At 40.5% G+C, this 23091-nt stretch overlaps 1 protein-coding gene across 2 annotated transcripts in view; it reads left to right on the forward strand.

Moving 5' to 3' along the window:
• The window catches only part of LOC144769314 (rho GTPase-activating protein 7-like), a 782472-nt gene extending 763284 nt beyond the window's left edge, over positions 1-19188 (forward strand). For both annotated transcript variants that reach the window (XM_078653386.1, XM_078653387.1), the window contains exons 10-15: positions 60-174; positions 3195-3410; positions 5204-5424; positions 13628-13801; positions 16049-18051; positions 18711-19188. In XM_078653386.1, coding sequence (XP_078509512.1) covers positions 60-174; positions 3195-3410; positions 5204-5424; positions 13628-13801; positions 16049-16166 — 844 coding nt within the window. In that variant the 3' untranslated portion in view covers positions 16167-18051; positions 18711-19188. The remainder of the gene's footprint in view (positions 1-59; positions 175-3194; positions 3411-5203; positions 5425-13627; positions 13802-16048; positions 18052-18710) is intronic.
• The last annotated feature ends 3903 nt before the right edge of the window (positions 19189-23091 follow it).

The raw sequence follows: 23091 nt of genomic DNA on the forward strand, positions 1-23091 counted from the left end.
CAATGTGTTATACTTAACGTGTGAACATATACATTTGAATCTATGTCATTTTTATGCAGATCCAGTCAGCGGAAGTACAGTCTTGGCAAACCAGACCAAAGAGATCTAAGTGAAAACCTGGCAGCTACTCAAGGCCTGGCGCACATGATAGCTGAGTGCACAAGACTATTCCAGGTATAAACATTATGCTATGGAGCAGATTTTACTAATGCAGTAATCAGCAGAAGGTGCCTCTGAAAAGGTTGTTGGTTTGGGCTTCTAGTTACACCTCTCAGAAGTTGTTTTTATTTGGCTTTAAACATATTATGCCACTTATAGTCGATTTTCAATAGAGCAACTGTAGGAAACTGTACTTTTTTTGTAGTTATCCCCCCACTTTTTTGCCCCCTTTTTGCTGATTTTCCACTCAGACTGTGAGCTGAGGCCTGCTAACCAGACTTCAGTGCTAGTGGTCCTTCCCGAAAACAAGGTGTCTAATTGTGCTTCGTTTGGCTAAGGAATTTAGCACCCCTGTAAATGGCACCCCAGGTACCTTGGGCATGAGTGCTAAAGGGGGTCCCAAAGGGCTGCAGCATATCTTATGCCATCCTAATGGACCCATACAAAAATTCCACACAGGCTGCCATTGAAGGCGGCGCAACATGGTCAAAATCATGAGCGAAAATATGACATGGCACACTCCTGTGTGTCATTTCAAAGTCACTGCATCTAATATATATAAGTCACCCCTACAGCAGGCCATTGAGCCCTAAGGCAGGGTGCATTATATTTTATATGAGAACATATCTGCGTGAGCAGATATGCCCATGTGATATCTAGTTCTATTACTAGATGTTGCAAGAGAGCAGTGAAGCCATCTTAAGATATGTACTGGGCACTGGTCAAAACGAGTTCCCTAGCTACATAGTGGCTTCACTGAAACATATGGTGTTTGGTATCAAACTACTCCTATTAATCAGCGCACACTGATTCCGGTGTAAAGGATTTATTAATACATGCACCCAGAGGATACCTTAGAAGTACCCCCTGAAACCTACCTGCCCTCTAGTGTGTCTAGTACATCCTTCCACCACAGACTAGTTTATGAAACCCAGGCCACATAAGAGGCAAGCCAGTCCAAAGCTCTAAAAGTTCTGAAAGAGGGCTCATGTCACCGGCAGCCAACAAATCTAACCTTATCAGCACCACCTTGCTCCCATCAAGGATACTTTTAACATATTCTGCAACCTCCACTAGTGCAGTTTCTGTGCTAAAGCTGGGCCTAAATCTGACAGGCTAGGATGGAGTGGATTATTGGATTCCAAAGAGCCTGAAAGCTGAATTGTTCACATACTTTTCCAGAATCTTAGACTAGGTTGGAAGTATGCAAATAGGCCTATAGTTTGAGAGAACGCAAGGGTTAGCTGACGTTTTTATCAGGGGCAAGATCTTTGCCTGCTTCCAGAAAGCGGGCTCCATCACATTTGTTAAGGACATACTAAGTATCCTATTTACCAGAGGATTAATTATCAACGCCCCCACATACATTAGTTTAGGCATACCAGGATCTGAAGGTGTGCCCGATTTTTAAAGTGTGCAGAGCTTGCAACTAGCTTTCCACTGTTATCAGCTCTAGATTAGACAGTGTTGCATTAGCGGAGTGGATCCATTTTGCCTGCAGTTTGTCAATTATTTATGCACCTGCTCTTGACCCACTGGACTGACTAGCTTTGAATGTTCTGGATTTTTGTCAGAAAATATGTGGTTGTTCACACCTTTCTATAGAATGATGATGGGTCCTAGCACTCGCCGTCGGTGACATAAAATGTTTGACAATAGCAAAAAGTTCTTTAGATTTATTCTGTGCATTCTCAATTTTGTTTTTACAGAAGACTTGTTTGGCTACTTGTATTTACTCATGATATTTTTTGCAGGCTGGTTTATAAGTTTCTTTAGCATCTGCATTAAACTCTTTCCTCCACTGCCTTTCTAGATTAGAATCTTACATCTTTCTTTCTCAGTCTTAATGCTGTCTGAGACCCATTGACAAGATGGTCTACTTCTGCTAGTTCTGCCAGGGAACGAAGGGGCCACTTTATCAATAACGCCTCTGATCCAATTATCAAGCAGCTCTACACCCTTCTCTAACTCACCTAAAAGAGATGGGGAGCTTGCTTCCAAAGCATAAATCCTTTTCCATGGATGTAATTTATGGCATGTTCGATATGTTGCCTGCCGATTAACATCCAAGTCATGAATTATATTTTGAGCCTGCCATGAAAATTTGATCAGATGATATGTTCAGACCATAGGTATAGGAAACTCCGCTAATAGCAATCTATAAGAGAAAACCTGGCCTAGTACATGTCCTTCCTGGTGTGTAGGTTTAAATATAGATTGGCTAAGATCCAGGTACACCATAATATCTCTAAAATCCCTGGTCACGTTGTCTTCCACTTTGTCCATCTGTATATTAAGGTCCACTAGCACCAGGAAATGAGCATATCTCACCGCTAAATGAGTTAGCGCCATCTCTAGCGTCTTGATAAAAACTCCATCCGATTAGGGAGGTCTATAAATTAGTACACCTGAGACCCATTTCTGATGAGATAAAGTGATGCAGAAGCCCATTGTCTTTGACCAAGCCCTCAATTTCTAAAGTTTGGCATTCACATGCTTTCTATAGAACCAAAGAAAAGCCTCTCCCTTTCCGATTCCAGTGGAAAAACAAACAAAAAAGTTCAGTTTTCAAACCTCTTATGTATATTATTTAAAGGGCTGTTTACTTAGTCCTAACTCAAAAACTGCCCACCACTTAAGACTACTCAGCCAAGGGGCCAGTTGCACGTTTTTTATAGAGATTTAAGTACACCCAAGTGACAAGGATAATGAGTTCTAATACAAAGAGCCATCCAGTAACCTTTGATATGAAAAAAGTGAGATAAGAAAACTAAGGTCTAACAGTGGCAACGGCAGACCTCGGGTACAACCAACCTTTATAACGGAGGGATTCCCCTAAATATATATGTATCCACTCCATGACCTAAGAAGATATACCCCTAGTAAAGGATGAAATTGACAAATCACAGAGCATCTTGCTTCATGACATTACAGTAACATAGCATCAACTGCATACACCACTGTCTCACAGACTTTATTGATGTTTACTTTAGACACTTAGGGCTCAGTGTTTATTTTATCCTCATTCCACACAGATACCAGAATACTGCCTTGATCAGTGCTACAATGTGTTGCATGACCAGAACAACCAGTGTGAAGCTGCCCCAACTGCAAACCCACTGGCAACATACTCCAGCATCCTGATTTCTCTTGAAAATTCAATGCAGAACCTGCTACGGGATGCTAAAGAGAAATTTAAAAGCTGGACAACTTGTTCCAGCTTAGAACATGTAGAAGTTGCTTACAAAAAGGTAAGTGCACTAACTGCTATAATGATAATGGAAGACATTTTAGTTTTTTTAAATATTTTATATTCTGGAACAGAAAAGGGATTTGTGCAAAGTAGGAGCCCTGTGTACGCTCAGAAATACAAGAGAGTTCAGTAGACCATTAAAGCTGGAAGAAATAATGTTCCAGAGTTTAGTTGCTCCTTAAGAAGCAACATTTTCTTTTTGAGGGGATGAGTACAATATGCAGCAGAAAAAGTGCCAAACATGCACAGAATGTATTTTGAAATATGGTTGTTATACACTGATAGAGTTACCTACCATGCTGGCATTCCAGTTTATCTTGTAAAGTGGCATGTGAAGATAACAGTGCATTAAGTTGCAATAAATAATTTGCACAGATAACTCCTTCTCAAAAGTGTTATGGAATGTGGAGGTAGGAGTATCAGGACTTTGTGCCAATAGAGACAGAGAACACATCATATCAGGAGCAGTCCTGTTCAGAGGAAACAAGCTTGGTACTAAGATTTTGCAATGTGAAATCTCTTTTAGATTCACAGGCTTCGCATAATTCTGACATTTAGTGGCGGAGTTTGGATTTGTAATCTTGCCATTTTGATTGCCATCATCCCTGAATTCCTGGTGAACCCACCATTAATTCATTGCAGCAGTCAGGCTCTATTTCATTGTTAGGATAAAATAATCTCGCCAGCCTCTCCCTCCAGGTAATTCCTCTTCTCCCAAAGGCATATGCATACATGTTGTCCTTGGAAACCGATGGCAAAACAAAGGAACATTTGTTCATGCATTTCAGATTTTAAAAATGCCCAGCGTCATTTGACAGGTGGGAATGAATGTGGATGAGTTTTGGCTGAAGCATGCAATACAGAAGACATTTCATTTCATAGCAATGGTTCATATTATTTGTTCTTTCAATTCTGTATTCTGTTCTTAGTTCCTTTCAAATTAGTATCTCTAATGCTGGGTGTTCAGCATAGGTCCTGATCTGAGGCAGATGTTCAGGATATTTAAATAAGATATATTATAATGTATCTTAATAAAACTAATTAGAGTCAGTGAGTTTTAAAATCCTGGCTTGGACTCCTCTACTGGATGTACATTAAGCAATGTGGGCCTGATTACAGGCTAAGAAGCACAGAATTTCAGGTCACATTCCTCTCTGTGCAATTATGAGCAGTCTCATTTTCATGCACCTGGAAAATCCGGGAAAACGACCAAAACCAATTTTAGTGGCCAGAAAATCTACCTGATAAAATTACCATGGGAAAGGGCTGAGTGCAGCCCAGTCTTAGTACAATCTTCTACTAAGGCACGAGGGAAGTACATCATTCTCCCCTATGCCAGGCAACATCCTCCCTTCCCTTTCTCACTCTCCCCAACTCCCACCGCCATTCCCCTTTCACACAGTTACATCGTCTCAGAGCAGGCAGTAAATGTTTGAGTTAAACTCGACAGAGCTGTAAAATCCCTGTAGAATTACAGCCAGTAAAAACGGATCGATCCAGCCATTACTTCTCGGTTATATGGGATTTAACTTGTAGTACTCAGATATAAATGAGGGGATACTGGCCAGAAAAACTGAAATTCTGGTCAACCGGTATCGCTGTCAAATTACCGTACTAATTTGTAATCAGGTTGCAGGTGTTTCATGCATTAGAACACTTTGGGTATTTAATGAAAATATTATGAATATGTTTAGTGCCTGAATTGATATTATAAATGACATATTCAAACACAGACCATCTTAGAAGGAATCCTGTACTTGGACAATAAAATAATGTTTGTTTGTAAACTAGGTGGAAGATGACAACTATCCAGTCCGGCTGTGGAAATCATCTACTGAAATAGAAGGTACTCCAAGAGAGATTCTCCAACATATTCTGCGGCAACGGCGCTCATGGGACCAGAGTCTGCAGCAGGAAAAAATAATCGAAACTTTGGATGACGATACAGAAATCTATCAGTACTCCACTGAAAGCCTGCCACCTTTGCCGCCAAGAGACTTTGTGGTCTTGAGGTAAGAGAATGTACAGCCATTATGACCAAAGATGTAGTCATGTTTTTTCATTCAGCACAAAAATATAAACCTAAAGTATACTAATACCCAATATATACTCCTATAAATGTGAAACTTATATTAGATTAAAATAATTATTTTCTTTTGAAAAGTAATGGCCAGATAGGATTCACAGAATCGGTGGTGGATTTGCTGGACGATTTCCGATTATTTAACGAAAGAGATGGGTTTTTCTTAAAAAGGAATTTAAATCTCCCTTTGGACTGAAACTCCCTGTGATGATCAATAAGCTTCCTTAAGGTTAATGAGTGCTTTCTTGGCTAGATAGTCAATAGAAGACCATAAATGTTTGTAGCCATATTTCAAGCAATCACATTGGTCAAAGAAATACTTTGCCAGGAACTAATCTAGTCTTCTCATGCATAATCTCTAATAGATCAAGGGGATTGCAGCTGTATCACAATTTTTTCACACATTGCAGTACAATGCGCTCAGTTGATACATTAGCCCTATTAAAATACAGTTAAGGATTGTAATCAGATGCATACTTTCTGCACCTAAAATAAAAGATAAAGTAATGCAGTGAATCATGATGCCTAGTAAGGCTAGCAACGCCTATATCTATTCTTTGTAACATTTTTTCTCATCCCTTGTTAACTAGGGGCTATCTGATGTCCCCAGCTAATATGTTTCAATCCAGGAGAACCCACTCCTAATGCCTCTAACGGAAATTCAGTTGCCGATACTAGATCAGTGTTCTGTGAGAGCACAAAGGATACCCTAATGAGGAAATAAAATTATGACAAATTATAAATTAATAATCGATCAAAATAATTTTGTCAGTTAGGATTGGTTTAATATTAGAGCATCCATAATTACAAACCCACGTTAAATAACTCTAGAATGATACAAATCCATAGAAACCTTCCTAATCCAAACCCTAATACTAATGCTAACCCTACCTGTGAGCGTAGCCCTAACTCACAATCTCCACCTCCCAAACCCATATCTTATATTTAATGCCAGATTGATTTTTAAATGCAGTAACACACCTTTATATCTTTTCAAGATATTTTAAATTTTATCCTATATTATTTTTTTATTTTTGAATTCGGATTTCTTCCTTTTCACTTTATTCTAATGCTGTGAACACATATTCTAAAATAAAACAATATAGTATTGTAAGTCTCACAACTTGGCTCCTTGACTTTAGTGTAGTGTCACTATTAATACCAAGCTCGCAAAGAAAAGAAAACTGGGTAAGGAGAGCTATCACTCTTCCGGGTGCTAAAAAGAGATCTGCAATATCACAGCTTGTCCTCTGAGTGGAAAACAGGAAAATAACAACCAGTCTGCAGTGCTTAGGGCTATGAATGCTTTGTCTTGGGAAAGTACCAAAAACAGCACTTAGAGAAACTAGCATCTCAAGGGCACACAGCATCTCTTTTCAGAATGGTGTCGAGATTTTCCCATCCTAGGTCGTCTCTTGGTATCTCAAAACACTATGAAACAATGTGCATAATAAGGAACATTGCTGGTTAGTAGATTTCAACTGTTCTTGATACTACATATACTTCAGTTTGGGACTTAGCTGTTTGAAAAAAGAAATATGAAGTAGAGCAGCCAGAACGGTTCCAGACAAATCATCAACACAGATGAATGAGCACCTTGTGGATCTTAGGTGGAGAAATATGACACCAAATGGAGTAGCGACCACTCCAAAGTCTTTGTGTTCACATTATAAGAGACCAGAATAAACAACTGCAACACGTCAAAGACCAAATAAACTGCCCAGAGCATGTTCTTCTTTATCAATCATCACTTAAAGAGTGAACTTTAGGCACATCTGAGAACGTTAAGGCATCATCAGACTCAGTTTGTCACCAGTGACCTCATCCTACACAACAACTTTGCTAAACCCTGATGTTGCAGTGTGAAGGGAAATTGGACCTTCGGGGACAAGCTCTTCTGCATGTCTTTAGTCGCAGGCTTGCATAGAACTCTCCAGTACACTCTCAGACCCTAATCATCCAATATATATTGGGTGGCTAATCATGTTATCACAATTGTGGCATTATTACACTTGCTCATTTAAAGTAGTGTGCGTATCTAATTGTTGTTATAGATGGATTTTTCAGTATTATCGTTTCTTGATGTTTTTTGCATCTTTACTTACACTCCCATAACCTTTGAAACACTATGTAGTCATCATTCATTTGTATGTACACTCTGTAGCAAACAGGTACTTGCTCCACCTTGCTAATGACGCTCAACGTTAATGGAACCAGTTAAACCTGTTCTTCCAAAGGTATAGCATATTAAAACTGGGTTGACCAGCCCTGAGTTGCAACCTCACCATATGTTCTCAAAGCACTGTGACACAGAATCACTAACACCTTGAACCATCCGTGTCACAGAAGTAAAGCAAACTGGTGCAAATTGTAGAATTGGAATTTACTTTCCATCACAAGAATATTAATCTTCCCTTAATGAACAATAGAGTTTCAAGAGCCCATAAGAAGTCCAGTGTCACCTCTTACATAAGAAAAAGATTTCTCGCCTTCACCACTTAAATAAGATCCTCCATGCTTGTTTTTAGACCTGGAGAAAGTAGTTACATGCCTAGTTGAGTCCATATTCTACGCAGGATCTCTGGGATCTGTTGGCTAATGTGATTCACTATCCATAATTATGCTCTAAAGTATTTTGAAATATCTTCAACATTTTTAATATCTAAAAAAGGTAAATATTGAACAGATGCATGACTACTAAGATTTCATGATATTGTGACAACAAAAAATTATGAATTTTAGGTTCGACCTTACTGTGTTAAAAGGCATGGGATCCATCAAGCAAAACTCATTTTTGACACAATAGACCTCTTAAGAGGAAGCGATTATTTTCTTCTCACACCTCACCTTTTCCAGAATACAAATGTATGAAATAGATGGTCAGAAATGTGCATGCATTGTTATATGCCAATTTCAGTCAGAACATTTATGTTTAATATCCTTGCGTTTTCAAATTCAAATAACACACGGACATGAATACCGTGGGTTGTGGGTTTTCTTATGAACACTATTCCAGGAATTTCACTTGTCTGTTGTGACCCTTTAGCCTTGCATCCATGTGTCAAGCAGTGAAACATAGGTAATCCCTGCACTTTGTGAGTCCACTTTCATTGTTGAAGTAGTTAAAGAAATCTGTGTTCATCACACAATAGCCATTTAAGATGGTTGGCATATCCATAACTATCCCAAGTGCACGTTCCTGCTAGGAAGTACAACTATTAATCCAGTAAAATAACAAGCAATGGTTAATCTTAAGAAAACAATGTACATATATATTACTTCCTAAAGGATATGGCTGCCATATTTAAGCAGCAAAATGTGTAATTTTTCTTTTCCTTTTAGGTGTCTGCTACAGACTACTTTAGCTACAGATTTAGGTTTCTGTAGGGAGATCTATTGTTTTCAATACATATTATATACTAAAATGGGATTTGTATTGACCCCTTGCTGATGACTGGATGGCTTTGTTGTCTACATCACTTCCCTGCTCCTGGTTCAGCGGCTTTTCTTCTTATTCATATGTTCATCTGATCCAGGAGCATTTAGATCTGCAGTGCTTTGATTAGCTGATGTATACTTCCACAGCTGAAGTTAGACTTTTTTTTCTGTGCCTGTGAGGTACTCCTTTCTCCCCCTTCCTGCACTCACCGCTCTCTGTGGTGCAGCAGCCAGGGCAGCTGACTTCGGAGCACAGGGTTCACGGTTTGATCCCCAGCTCCAGCTGCAGCTCAGCTCAGCACCATGTGACTCTGGGCAATAGCTCACTTAATTTGCACGACGGCCCCCAGCGCCTTGAGACCCGTAAGGGTGAGTAGTTTGCGCTTTACAAATATGGATTATTTATTTATTTCTGTCACCCTCTCTTTAGCTCACTTTACTAATATCTCATATTCCGCTTGCCCAGAGCCCACCATGCTATCAGTTATTTTACTTTTTTTTTTATTCTGCAAAAATGGCCGCCTGCCTATGTCCACTTATGGACAGTGGGCGTTCTGTACAAAATTTTGTAATACTTTTAATAAATCCCTTGTAAGGATGATGTAGGAGACTGGGTTTTTGTTGCAGTAGCCCCCGCCCCACTATCTGCCTGAAATTTGACTGAAATTTGACTGAAATACACTGGGTTCCTGCTAACCAGGTCCCCAGTACCAGTGTTCTTTCCACAAAACAAGGTCACTGTTCAAGTGATCCCCAATTGGCCAGGCCTCTAGCACCTCTAGAAGTCCCTAGTAAGGGATAACCCTGGTACCTCTGGTATAAGTACTAAAGATGGTCTCTAAGAGCTACAGAATATCTTGAGCAACTCTAAGAGACCCATCACCAAACTCATGCAGACTGTCACTGCAGGCTGTGTGACATTGTGCTCTAAAAAGTAAATACACAACATAGCACGCACCCTGTGTGCCGTGCCCGCTAACACTGCATGTAATATTTGTAAGCCGCCACTATAGTTGGCCTTACAGCCCTAAGGCAGGGTGCATTATATTACATGTGAGGACATACCTGCATGAGCAGATATGTCCCTGTGCTGGCCAGTTCAGTTACTGGCAGTAGAGGTGAACATGGAAGCCATCTTAAGGTATGAATTAGGCACTGGTCAAAACGTGTTTCCCAGCTGCATAATGGCTTCACTGAAACCTATGGTGCTTGGTATCAAACACCTCGTATTAATAAACCCACACTGATTCCAGTGATGGATTTATTAATCCATGCACCCAGAGGGTACCTTAAAGGTACCCCCTGAAAACCTACTGACTTCTATTTATTTTATTTATTTATTTTAAAAGTTTTATATAGCGCGGACAAGATCTTTGCAGATATCAGAGCGCTTTACATAGAGGGGTACATGAGGGGGCATAGTCAGACAGATAAATCAATAAATCAAACAGTACAAATAGGTGACTGCAACGCCAATCATGTGAGTGATGAGACAACTCATACAAGTAGGCAAAGGGGTTAAGCATGTAGTACAGATCGGTGCCGAGTATTAACAGAGTTCTAGATACTGGTTCCAGCGTATTTAGCCATGAGGATAGCTTTTACTTCTTTTTTAAAGAGTGTAGTGGAAGAGATAAGCCTGGTTTCTGGAGGGAGTGAGTTCATGTATTGGCTGACTGGTCCTGTCCAGTCTGCCACCACAGACGTGTTTCTGACCCCTGAAGTGAGAGCCACGCTCTCAAAGGTCGAAAACGATGTCTGCTCTGGGAGGAGCTGTTATCACCTCCCCTAAGCAGGATGGCTAGTAAATCAGCATATCAAGGCCGGAGTATTCAAAGGCCTCCACCGCCTTTGATATGCAGCTCTGGCTTCCCCCCTCCCCTGGGCCTAATTGATACCAGGGCAGGTGGGAAAATTAGCTCGTCAAGAGGTGTGTTCATCTTCAGCCTAGTACCGCCCCTAGGGTGTGCTACCGGAAGTGAATACAACTAGGAAAGTTCCACCATCTTGGTTTTTGGTGGAATTAGGTCCTCTGGGTCAGAGTTATGCCCACTTTCCACATAAAGTGCTGATATAGAGGGTCTAGTCACCCTAAAGGTAGGTAGCTCATTGGCTCATTAAACAACATAATTCATTTAGTTATTAAGCTTCATAACTAAATGAATTATGTTGTTTAAAAATGTAATTTTGCCCTGTGATCAATGTAACAACGTTACTTTTGCACATTCCAATATGGCGCCCGCAGTTCTGAGCCGGGTAGTCCATCTACAGTTTCCATCAGTAACACCGCGCTGCATAAAATGTCTTCCTGATAGCGTTTTTGTAATTACATTGACAAAGGGCTTGGCCCGAAACGCGTCTGCACCAGGAATAAAATAAAGAACTTCTGAAACTCACCCCGCGAGTGCTGCTTTTCTACTTCTCTCTCGGCTGGGAGAGAAGCTGTTGGAGCATTGATATTACACGGCGCGCTAACCGTGTAGCGGCACCCACCGCTGGAGCCCCTTCCTTTTTTGGCGCAATTGGAGCAGTGATATATATATATATATATATACATACACACACACACACACATATATATATAGACATATATATATGTGTGTGTATATGTATATATATATATATATATATATAAACAGATATATATATTTGTAAGACAAGGTGGTAATCAGGCATACTCCTGCTATGCAACCCCTAATCTATGAAGGTCTAGAACAAGTGAAGGTGTGTGTATGTATTCTAAAGCTAAGAATCCCCACATAGGATGATCCAACCCTATTACCCTGCCGGAAAGAATGTGGAACTCAGTTTAGCTTATGGACTGGACATCACACACTGAGGTGTTAGGCAGCTGCTTGGCGAAGCCTCAGCATGCAGGGACTCCTTGACGTCATCTGAAGTGTCGCCTCTGCTAACCCCCAGAAGTACTTCTTTATTCATATTAAAATGCATCCTTGCGATGTATCTACAGATTAGTGTTGTTATGGGTATGCAGATAGCCCTGTCGCCTCGTGGACTGACTCTGCAGCCACCCAGAAAGTGGTCGCCGTGCTCCTACAGGTCAGCACAGGTCTTTGTTTTTCAGCGCCGAGACACTCCTGGGAGTAGCCGCGTGCTTTATAAGTGCCATATAACATAACATAACATAACATAACAGATCCGTCCTCCCTCTAAGTGTGGGGATGCAAGAATCGACAACACAAATACCTGGGGTACAGGAACATTGCAAGCAACCACGGCTGGCTGTGTCCGGCCAGGACACCAACGCCGAGGAAACCGACCTACATGTCGAAGGACTTCAGGGACAGTGAGACACCCAACACGAGTGGCCCGGCTGTCCTGTTGGCCCTCTTCTGCAGAAACAAGACAAAGTGAAAGCCTTTGACCGCCAACACGACACCTCAAAGTGCCTCTGTATCCATGCCACACAGCCCGAGTTCAAGGGAAGTGACCGAGTCCTTGGGCTCCCTTACACCCTAAAGAGCAGAGCCCACCCCTGGGTTGGGCGAGACTAGGCTTCCGGTTGCCGCCTGCAGCCTCTTTCTCCACCAAAAGACACCACTGCACCGAGCCTCACAGCTCAAGGAGAGAAGTAGACCAATTGTGTCCCTACATGCCAGAGCATCTCAAGGATTGAGTCCCTCTTTGAGTTCGCCTGGGTTGGGTTCCCAGTCCCTGCTTACAGCCTCTCTTCAAACGAACCGTTCTCCATTAAAGTGAATAGGACACTCGACGCTGTAAAGCACCTCTGCAACCAAATGTCCAATTGCCTCCTGAAGCGACCTGTTTGTGCTGCCTTGGACCTTGCTCCATACTCACTTTAAATCAAGTAGAAGGGTCCTGTAAGTCACTGGCAAGTGCCCAAATATACTGCATGTTTTTGCATCATAGGATAAGATCACTGCTCCAGAAATTGAACTGTCAACTTTTGTAACGTATATAAATTCATATCTCAAAAAGTACTTGCCCGATTCAGATGATCTTGGTATCTAAATTCATATAAAAAGAAGTGTTGCTTTTAAAATTGGTGTTCGATTTCTTTATTGAGTGCGTGTCTCACTTACTGCTTTTGTGTGTGCAATAAATGCTTAGCACTACCCTCTGATAAGACTGCATGCTCGCCCACACTGCCTCACCTTATTTTGAGCAACTATATGAAGAGACAGCTTCTTACAGATGGTCACCATAAATGTGTGCACATCCATGGTGGCTATCTTTGAAAAGTATTTGTTAAACCAAAGCAACATGCATTAAAAAGTGGCCAATATGGATCTGGGTACACATCCATAGCAGTCAATTCTTAATGCATTTTGTTATATATTTGACACTCCCTGTTCAGAATGGCTGGCGCGGACACATGCACATTCGGGGCATCCATCTAAGGGGATAAAAGCATCGGCAAAGCGAATAGCTTTCACAGCCAAGACTTACTCTATTTGCCAGCAATTGTTATTTTTGAGGTATATGGAATAAAATTGCTTATAAAATAGCCAGAGCTCATACCAAATGCCTTGATGCCCCTTGGTGTAACAGTAGTATCTGCAAGCTTTGAAAGCAAGTGATAATGAATGAAATGAAAAATTACTTTGATTTACCTGCTTCGCACTAAGCACCTGAACTATCCATCATTATCACCACCAAAAATAAATATTGCTTTAAAAAGTTACATATTTAGTTTTCACTTATATTTGCAGGACATGGAGAACTGACCCTCAGAGTGGGACTTGCGTTCTAGCTGCTACCTCTATTCACAGTGAAGGAGCTTCAACGAGCGGCATTGTGGGGAACGTCCTTTTATGCAAACACCTCATTGAAAACATTGGACCACAGAAGTCAAAACTGACTCGTGTCTGCAGGATAGACACAAGGTACGGTCCTAATTTATATTGAGAAATAAATACACATTATCAGACATGCTTTCTTCTTCCCTCCATGCTATGAACTTTGGGTTTTACTTTACATTAACGTTCCACTGTTCAGGTGTAGGATTTTCCTAGATTTTCAAAATGCACTACACTTTGTCTTTTTTTTGTCTGTTTCTAGATTTTTTCATAGAAGAGCACCCTTCCAGTAGAATATACAAAGCCTAGACAACGTTAAAAACTTTTCATACATTAGAGGTTTGCTGCACAGTACTCAACACACAGGAACGTTTGAAACGTTTGGTGAAATTAAAAGATTTCTCCAACTTTACACCTGTTTTGAGGCAGCATTATTTTTTGGCACAAAGCCCTGTTTACCACTGTTAGTAGATATGGCTTTGCATCAAAACCAATGGTTGGTAGTAGAGGAACATCCATTGGACGCCTCCTCAAATCAAAGCATTCCAAGTGTTATTTTTGGTAATTTACAGGCAACTTTCCAGTGCAAATAAAATTTTGACCTGGAGAGTAAATAGATTTATCGACACTTTGTGCCAGTTCGCATCATTTGTTGTGGCTTTGGATAAGTGCAAAGTGTTGATTAAGCTGCCCCATGGTTACTAACATTGTGAAGTTTAAGAGGCTTGATTGTCTAAAATGAGGTACAGTGTAATCTTGTGTAAAAGAACCGGCAAATGTTCAATTGTCTTGTTGTCACACAAGCTGCATTCTGAAGAGCAATCTGCTGTGTAGCTTCAAAACAAGAAGATAATTGTGGACCCCAAAGAGAATCTCACTTAGGGGCATCATTTTACTGTTAAAACAAAAAAAGACAAATGTAGAGGCAGTCAGCATATGAAATTTACCTATGTTTATTTATTTAGCACAAAACTAGCTATAGAACAGCCTGTGCTTTTATTGTGCCGGTGTTTGCCATGCTCACCACTAGCACTTATTTCATAACACTGACACATATTTTCCAGCCCACCACAGGGTGGCACTGCTAGGCAATTTTTTAAAATGCTCATGAGCAGTAGTGTTTAACAATGTGATATACTATTAAAAGTATTAACATCAGTGTGCCCAGCCCAATCTTCTAACATGCATAGTCCAGATTGCCACATTTAAATGATGGTGACAGTTAGTAGGTAGCATTTATTCTGGTATTCGGTAGCTTTATCAGGGCCTGACGGTGGTGTAAACTGTAGTAGTCTCTTCTGAAATATCTTGTGATCTGGCACTTATTTTTTTACAAATTAAGCACGAAGAGTGGAGGAGTGAACATTAGTGTGAGCCAAGGAATTTGATTTAGAATAGCTCCCAAGAGTGCATGTATGTGGTGATTCTGTGTTGTTCAGTCTCTATATGGAAACACTGGGCAGCACTGTGGATAGTGTTGGCATCACTATAAACCAGTTTTCGAACGGTACACAGATGTATCAGTGAGTGTTGGCATTACATCCCACACACTGCTTCCGAAGCATGATGAATGGATATTACTTAAGTCTAGAACTGCCAAAAAGCAGTTATCTACTCAAAGGTCTAGTGACTTGTACATTTCCAGAACTATGTTGATTAACAGATCTTAAACTGGATTTTAAGCCCTATCCCTCTTTTTGTCCAGGCACATAGTTATTCCTGACGAAACCACATAATAGAAATAATACAATTAGCCTTATTTGAATCCTACTTATAAAAAAATCACCTCATAGAATATAAATGTCAAATTGCCGCAGCCCCCGTAAACGCCAATACAATGTGCAGCTGCACACTTGATTGTGGGTGAGAATATATCACAAGAATTATTTTAAAAAAAATGCATTATCCATTACTCGTTTCAGAGAAAACTTAAAATTGTATGAAACAATAAATGAATTATCTTTAGCAAAGTAATTTGTCAGGTCTGCAAGAACATAAGACCCGTAGCAAATAATCCATTCTGTAAAAACATCACCTTTAAAAACAATTAATATAAATAAAGAGCCATTTTGCAGACATGTTCTTGAAATGCAAACTAATTTTTACTTCAGATCAAATCATTAAAATGATTTGCTGTGTAAACTAAAAAAATAGCATATCCAAATACCTGGAGAATATAATGTTGCAGCTTCAAAAGTTTTGTTTTGTTTTTATTTTGTTTTTAAAATGTGATTCAAAATGTGTTCTAATTAAAATACATTTACAATTTCCTCACATTTATTTTTGAAAGCCCAAATATATAACAATACCTTTGCTTGCTTTCTTGTTTTACAGAGGAAGGACAACGGAATGGTACAGCAGAGTTTTTGGACACATATGTGCGACTGAGATCATTCGAATAAAGGACTCATTCAAATCCCTAAAAAATGAAATGAAAGAAACTAAAATTTGACCCATGCAGCTGGTCTATATGGAACAGATGTTGACAAGGTTGTTGACAAATGCACTTTTTAACGATGGCAAAAAAAGAACTAACCCCAAATTCTAAAGAAATATAATTTTACAACAGCAGGAAGTGGAAGTGATACGCTGTGAGATTATCACCCTAGACTTTCAAAAACATTTGAAACTGTTTTTCATAGGTATGCATCTAAAGGATGTGGTGCTTAAATCAGTTTCAGTAAGACTGAGCACAACAGCTTCCTTATTTAATACTGCACCGTGATAAATAGGACTTTTTGAAAATATGCAGCTTCTTGTAGAAGCCAATGTAAAGTAATTTATTTAAACCGTGGCCTATGTAAATTTATCTGTGTTAATATTATATGCTGTTAATTTCTATGTATTTATCGTGTACGATTTTTCAGTATATGTATGCTTATTCAAGGAAAGAGTACCTAGTGGTAAATGGAAAATATTACTTGGTCTTCCATTCAATTTTAATTCAGGAATTAATGTGATGTGTCAATCCAACATGCCATAATTTGGATCTTTCACCTTAATAGCAAGGCGGAAGAGCACTGGGTTATATGATGTACAAAATATGATCAAATGAAAGCTTCCAACATAGGACGCATTTCAAGAAAGTATTTTGTTCAAAACAATTTTCTTCTCTTCCGAGTTTCAGCTCAATCATAGGGGTCAGACTCTGCTCATTTAGGTTCTGCATGCCACCACCTGTACATTGAAAATTATATTAAGAGATCAAGATGCCAAATTGGAAAGCTAGATATACATATAGCTGCTCATTGCTTAGCAAATATTAATATAATTTATCCCAGGCACGAAAAATTGAGCAAGCGGTGCTAAAGCAGATGCATTCATTTGTCATCACTCTAGCAAAACTCTATAAAAAGATAGCTCCTGCCTTTTCATCATCAGTATTGGTTTTATTCTGGATTCTCTTACGTTTCATCGCCATGTTGTTGATTTTCTGCCTAAAGACATTTGCTGAAAAAAAGAAAAAACACAATTTATTTTGGCCTCACAAAGATAAACCATGTACCGAGCTGACATCAGAGCTTCAATACTCAGGACAGATGCAATCTGGGGATCCATTGGGGTGCTAGTGGTAATTTTTCTTCAGAACATGGCTTAGAAGCAATCTACAGCTATCAGTTTTGTGACGGATGGAGATGGCAAGATGAAGGAACTGTTGACAAGAATGAAAATGCCTACGCCTGATCTGATTTGCTTTAGAATCAAGAAAACATGTATGACTCAATTTTTCTGTGGTCTCACTGTTTGCTAGATCTTTGAAAAAATGTAATTCTACTCCGTAAATTGTTAAGCCAACATTGCTGCCATACAAATAATCAACCTAGTTTTGGCGATGATAACTATTCTATTTGATTAGCGCCTGGTGATATTAAGTTGCACACATGTTGCTTTTTTACATAAGACATTTATTGACAGACAAGTACTTTTTCAGTATCCGTAATCTGACTGTGGCCATGTTTGAAGTTTACATTTTTACATGGAGAATATAGAATTTATGGTGTGAATTTGAGAAAGCACCACCCACCCTTCTAAAGGATGTTCCAAAAAAGATGCATGATGGCTGGATCTATGGTAGATTTTCTGGATAATCACTGTCAATGTCAATGAGTACTATTTAGAAACATTGACTGTAAAGGTATAATACCTGAATATCCTGAAAATATGGCATGATTGAGCCGTACTGTAACAATAGATGACAACACTTATGCTGTATGCAAATTTAGGGCACAATTTTACGTTTTACATGGGCGCCTGTGTGGTACAAAGTAGTGGCGCGAAACATTGTGGCAATTTATTTACCATCATAAAAGCCCCTGAGCAAAGGGCAAATGTATGCAGTACAGAAAGAAATTGATTTAGAACCAAAACGGGATTTGGGATACGCACTCTTCGCTTACTGATTTGTTCAAAATGTCTTTGTGGGTAGGTGGTGCCCGTGGGGTAAAAACCCCTGTACTAGGATTGCGATACAAATGTTTTGCTTGCGCTGCTCCCTTGAGAACCACGTCTCCCCAGAGCACTCAAATAATGTTTCAATAAAGTTTTACTGCTTGTAATCAGAGTTCATTGTGTTTTTATTCAAATTTTCATTTTATCTTTTCTAAACATAATATTGGTCTTCTATTTCATGATAATAATAGCCCATGTGGCCCAATGCATTTACGCCGGTAAACGAGGAGTATTGAACGCGCCATTGAACTACTTTATGACTCGTCTACACGCACGTTAATCGTCCATTTAATGAACCCAACCCGGCAGACAAGGAATTACAAGGCCCCTGAGGAAGGGCTACGCCCGAAATGCATTGGGCCACATGGGCTATTATTATCATGGAATAGAAGACCAATATTATGTTTAGAAAAGATAAAATGAAAATTTGAATAAAAACACAATGAACTCTGATTACAAGCAGTAAAACTTTATTGAAACATTATTTGAGTGCTCTGGGGAGACGTGGTTCTCAAGGGAGCAGCGCAAGCAAAACAAATGTATGCAGTGCCACTGAAGCAGCCACACAGCTCTTATTAAACTCCTATTAAACGTAGGTCTTAGTCCTTAATAGTGTTTTTCACAAATTCACGAGACAATCACATACTTGTATGTTCACCATGATAATCTGAATCAACATGGCCAACTGAAAGAAAAAACAGATATCCAGGCTTGGGCCATTCTCTAGTTGCTGCATACTGCTGTTTTCACATGTTAGTATGTGTTGTTAAGCAGGTTGAATAGGTTACCATTGCATATCGGACATGCTTTTTTTAAAATATAAATTAAGTTGCATATTTTACAGCAATTGAATGTGTCCTTATGATTTTGAAAGTTATCCACAAAAACGTTTCTGTCTTATTTACAAAGAGGTGAAATAGGTTTTGTATTCCAAATTATGTACATAAGTGTATGTTGGAAATTTTCAAAGATTTATGCATTTTATGACAATGTACATATAATAAAGGTGCAGCACTTCAAAAGTATTATTTGATACGTATTGTCGATACTACTGTGCTAAGGAGGGATTCTCAATTCTTTTTAAAATGCAACTGTTTGGTTTGGCGTACGCTATTCTTATTTTAATTCTACATGTTGTTTTCACATTAAGGTGTCTAAAAATTGCTTGAAGCTCTTTTGTAAGGTGCAGTATTTGAAGCATTAATGCCATCACATTTTATCTCCTACTGTAAATCAAAACGTTTTACGGAGTATTCTATAGTATGTTAAAGTTAAAAAATATGACATAACAGGTTATACATGCATATGTGCTGCGGACGCTCACAATGCATTCCTTCAGCTACACCTGTACATAATGTCAGACCACAAGATTTAATAGTGGTCACACACTTTGAATGAATATCGAATTAGAAAACTCTTGGTTTGGTACAGTTTGTATCTGCAATGCTGGTTTCTTGACAAATGGAAGTAAAAGATAATTCCCTTCTCTGCCAGGGACTACTAGAGCAATGAGGGCTTTTCGAGACAAAAATATTTTTGCTTTTAGTCACAGTTTTGTTTTGGTCGAGTCTACGAGACAGCAAAGCTGTCTAGCTGAAAATGACATTAGTGGCATAGAAATAATTTCTAGTGGGCTTAAAGCGTGTCCACTGCTTACCATTGATTGATTTAGTCTCACTGCTATTTTTGCTTTGTGGAGTTTTATATAGCGCGAACAAGACCCAAAGGTATCAGAGCACCAGTTACATTACAGACGGACACATTCATTTTTGTTAGGCACGGGGAGACTGTGATTTGCCCAGAATCACAGAATGTTCCCCAGCTCCAAGGTCAACCACTCTAGCCGTTAGGCCACATTCTCACCCATGTGATTTGATTTCTTCTTTCTGCATGGCTTACCTTATCCATGATTTATTTTGCCTTCCCGCTGCTATTTTTTTCTTTTACTGTATTTACAGCCATATTTAGATTGGTAAATAAAAATAAAAGTCACTCCTGTAATTTTGGAAGCGCACATGCCTGACGTTTCTATATTAATGCACTTTTTTTCTACTTTTGTTCATGCTGCACTATGTACAGCATGAACAAAAGACATTGACAGTTTTAATGGGTCTCAAAGGTGAGACTTATTGGCTTTACAATAGCTTGTTTGCATACTGTGACCTATCCTGTAGCTCCCCCCAAACGTAAAGTTAAGCAAAACCCCATGACATAACAAAACCATCATTGACAAAGCCAAAGGGCTGGCAGCCAATGCCAGACCTATTGGCTTAGCCAAGTCCTTTTTGGATTTTTTTTAGAGTTTTATATAGCGCAAACTAGACCCAAGACATCAGGTATCAGAGCGCTTTACATGAGCACCAGTTTCGTTACAGACAGACACATACATTTTTTATTTTTTTTGTTAGGCATGGGGAGATCAAGTGATTTAGCCTCATCGCTGCTTAAGAGTTTCCCATGCTGTGCTGGACAGCAATAAAAACGGGTGTGGTCATGACGAGCTCAGCTCGTCATAAGCACACGAGCACTGTGCTGCTGACGAGCTGAGCTCGTCATGAGCATGGAAGGGGTTAACCCGAATCACAGGATGTTGAGTGTCGTTGCAGAGACTTGAACCTGGTTCCCCAACTACTAGGTCGACCACTCTAACCGTAAGGCTACATCCTCTCCGGCATCTAGAAAAAACATTTTCCTTTCAACAAGGCAGCATGGACGTCCAGGGGAGAGTATAGGAAGGTTACACCTTTACAAGCAAAGATAGACCTGTCTGGTTGAGGCCAGTAAAATCATGATCTGTTCATGCAACATGTCTTGGCATGGCTAGGAGAAGCACACAAATAAACCAAAATATAATTTGAGGAGTACTATCCTAAAAGTGTATAACATAATTAGGCTGTCCGGAATTCGGTTAAAACCGACTGAACGAAAAAACGCTACCGAATGAAAATCAGCTGACACTGTTTAAACCGAGTGTCACTGATTTTCATTGCTGTTGCACCACTTGCCCACTTGATGGAGCCAAAGCATTGCAGACCAAACTGCAATTAAGGTACAAGAAGGAAGCAGCCCAGAACGTGCGTCACCCCCATTAAAAGCGGGGAGACACATTGGTTGGCAAGGTTGTTGGGTGTGGCCAGGTCCCATTCTAAATACTGTCCAAGTTTGTGTGGTCTCGCACACCTCACTACAGTTCGGGCAACCTTGACGAGGAGACGACGACCATACGAGACTGCCAGTGTTCCAAGGCCTAGGTGAACCAGCCAGGGTAAATGTTGGGAGGTTTACCCGGCGCCCGTGGGGTGGGCGCCGGGTAAAGAGGCCACATGCTTGTACTTGAATTCTGATGCCATTACTAAATCGGCCCGTGAGCAAGGCCCCCCTGCCTTGCTAACGTGGGGTGGGCGCCGGGTAACGAGGCCACATGCTTGTAGTTTTAATTCTGATGCCATTTCTAAATCAGCCCGTGAGCAAGGCCCCCCCTGCCTGGCTAACGTGGGGTGGGCGCCGGGTAACGAGGCCGCATGCTTGTAGTTTTAATTGTGATGCCATTTCTAAATCAGCCCGTGAGCAAGGCCCCCCCTGCCTGGCTAACGTGGGGTGGGCGCCGGGTAACGAGGCCGCATGCTTGTAGTTTTAATTCTGATGCCATTTCTAAATCAGCCCGTGAGCAAGGCCCCCCTGCCTGGCTAACGTGGGGTGGGTGCCAGGTAAAGAGGCCGCATGCTTACAATAACTCCCTCGCACTCATCACCACACACAGCGCACTCACAAATACACACACCTTCTCACGTTCATCAACACACACCCAATCACACGGTTTCTGATTGTGCTTGGCCTCGGCCCACAGTCATAACTCCTGCAGACATTTTTTGTCAATATTTGCGCACTTCAGTCTCGAAGCCACGTTACTGTCTCTGCTGTCAGCTCGTCGCTTGCTTCAGTATATAATCTCTGGTACAAGGGGCCACACACAGGCTCTGTTTGTGGGCCGGAATGTGTGTGTGTTGGGGTGGGGGGGAGAGATACTTAAAAAGAGTTGGGGAGGGAGAACGAGAAGGGAGAACGGCGCGAAGTGACTTGAGTGTTAAAGAGAGGGCAAGCTACGGTGGAGTAACAGCCAGAGCTGCTAACTAGGGAACCGGGTTCGAGTCTGGAGGTGGGCTCAACATCCGGAGATTCGGCCAGATCACGTAACCACCCAGTGGCTATAAAATTGAATGTGCCCCTGTGTAATGTAGTTGGTGCTCATGTAAAGCGCTCCAATACTTTTGGGTCGAGTTGGCACTATGTAAAGCTGCAAAATAAAGAGCTAAAGAGAGGGGTTTTGAAAGAGATAAAGAGTGAAAAATGTTAGTACCACTGTGTATCTTTAGGTCAGAGTGAAGGAATGATGATCTGAAAGGTGAGAAATGCAAGTTTGACCTTCAAAGGTAATTAAAAAAGCCCCGATAGGACTGGAGTAATCTGGTCATAAATTTTAAAATAACGGTCTTGACGCTGAATGTAGTATCATAGCTAGGAGCCTTAATCAATTTTGGAGATAACAGTGGCTTGAATTACAGCCCAGACGTTTGACAAGATCGACCTGTGGAGAACTGACATACGTGAATTGTAGATCATCACATTTTTGGGGCGTTCTACAATATTGGAGAGTAGTTATTTCCGGGTGTGCGCCGGGTAAAGAGGCGGCATGCTTGTTTTTTCTAATCAAGATTCTACTGTTTAAATCGGCCCGTGAGCACGGGCCCCCTGCCTGGCTAACGTGGGGTGGGCATCGGTGAATGAGGCGCAATATTGTTTCATGCGGTGGGGGAGAGGAGCTGTTGAGATCTGCTGTTTGTTAGCCTGCGGCCGTGCCCTATTACTACACAGGTCGTTAAAAAGACCATTTACATAATGAGGCTTAAATGCTTGCAATGGCTAACGTG

The sequence above is a fragment of the Lissotriton helveticus genome, chromosome 7 (assembly GCF_964261635.1).
Source record: "Lissotriton helveticus chromosome 7, aLisHel1.1, whole genome shotgun sequence".
In the NCBI taxonomy this organism is placed as follows: Eukaryota; Metazoa; Chordata; class Amphibia; order Caudata; family Salamandridae; genus Lissotriton; species Lissotriton helveticus.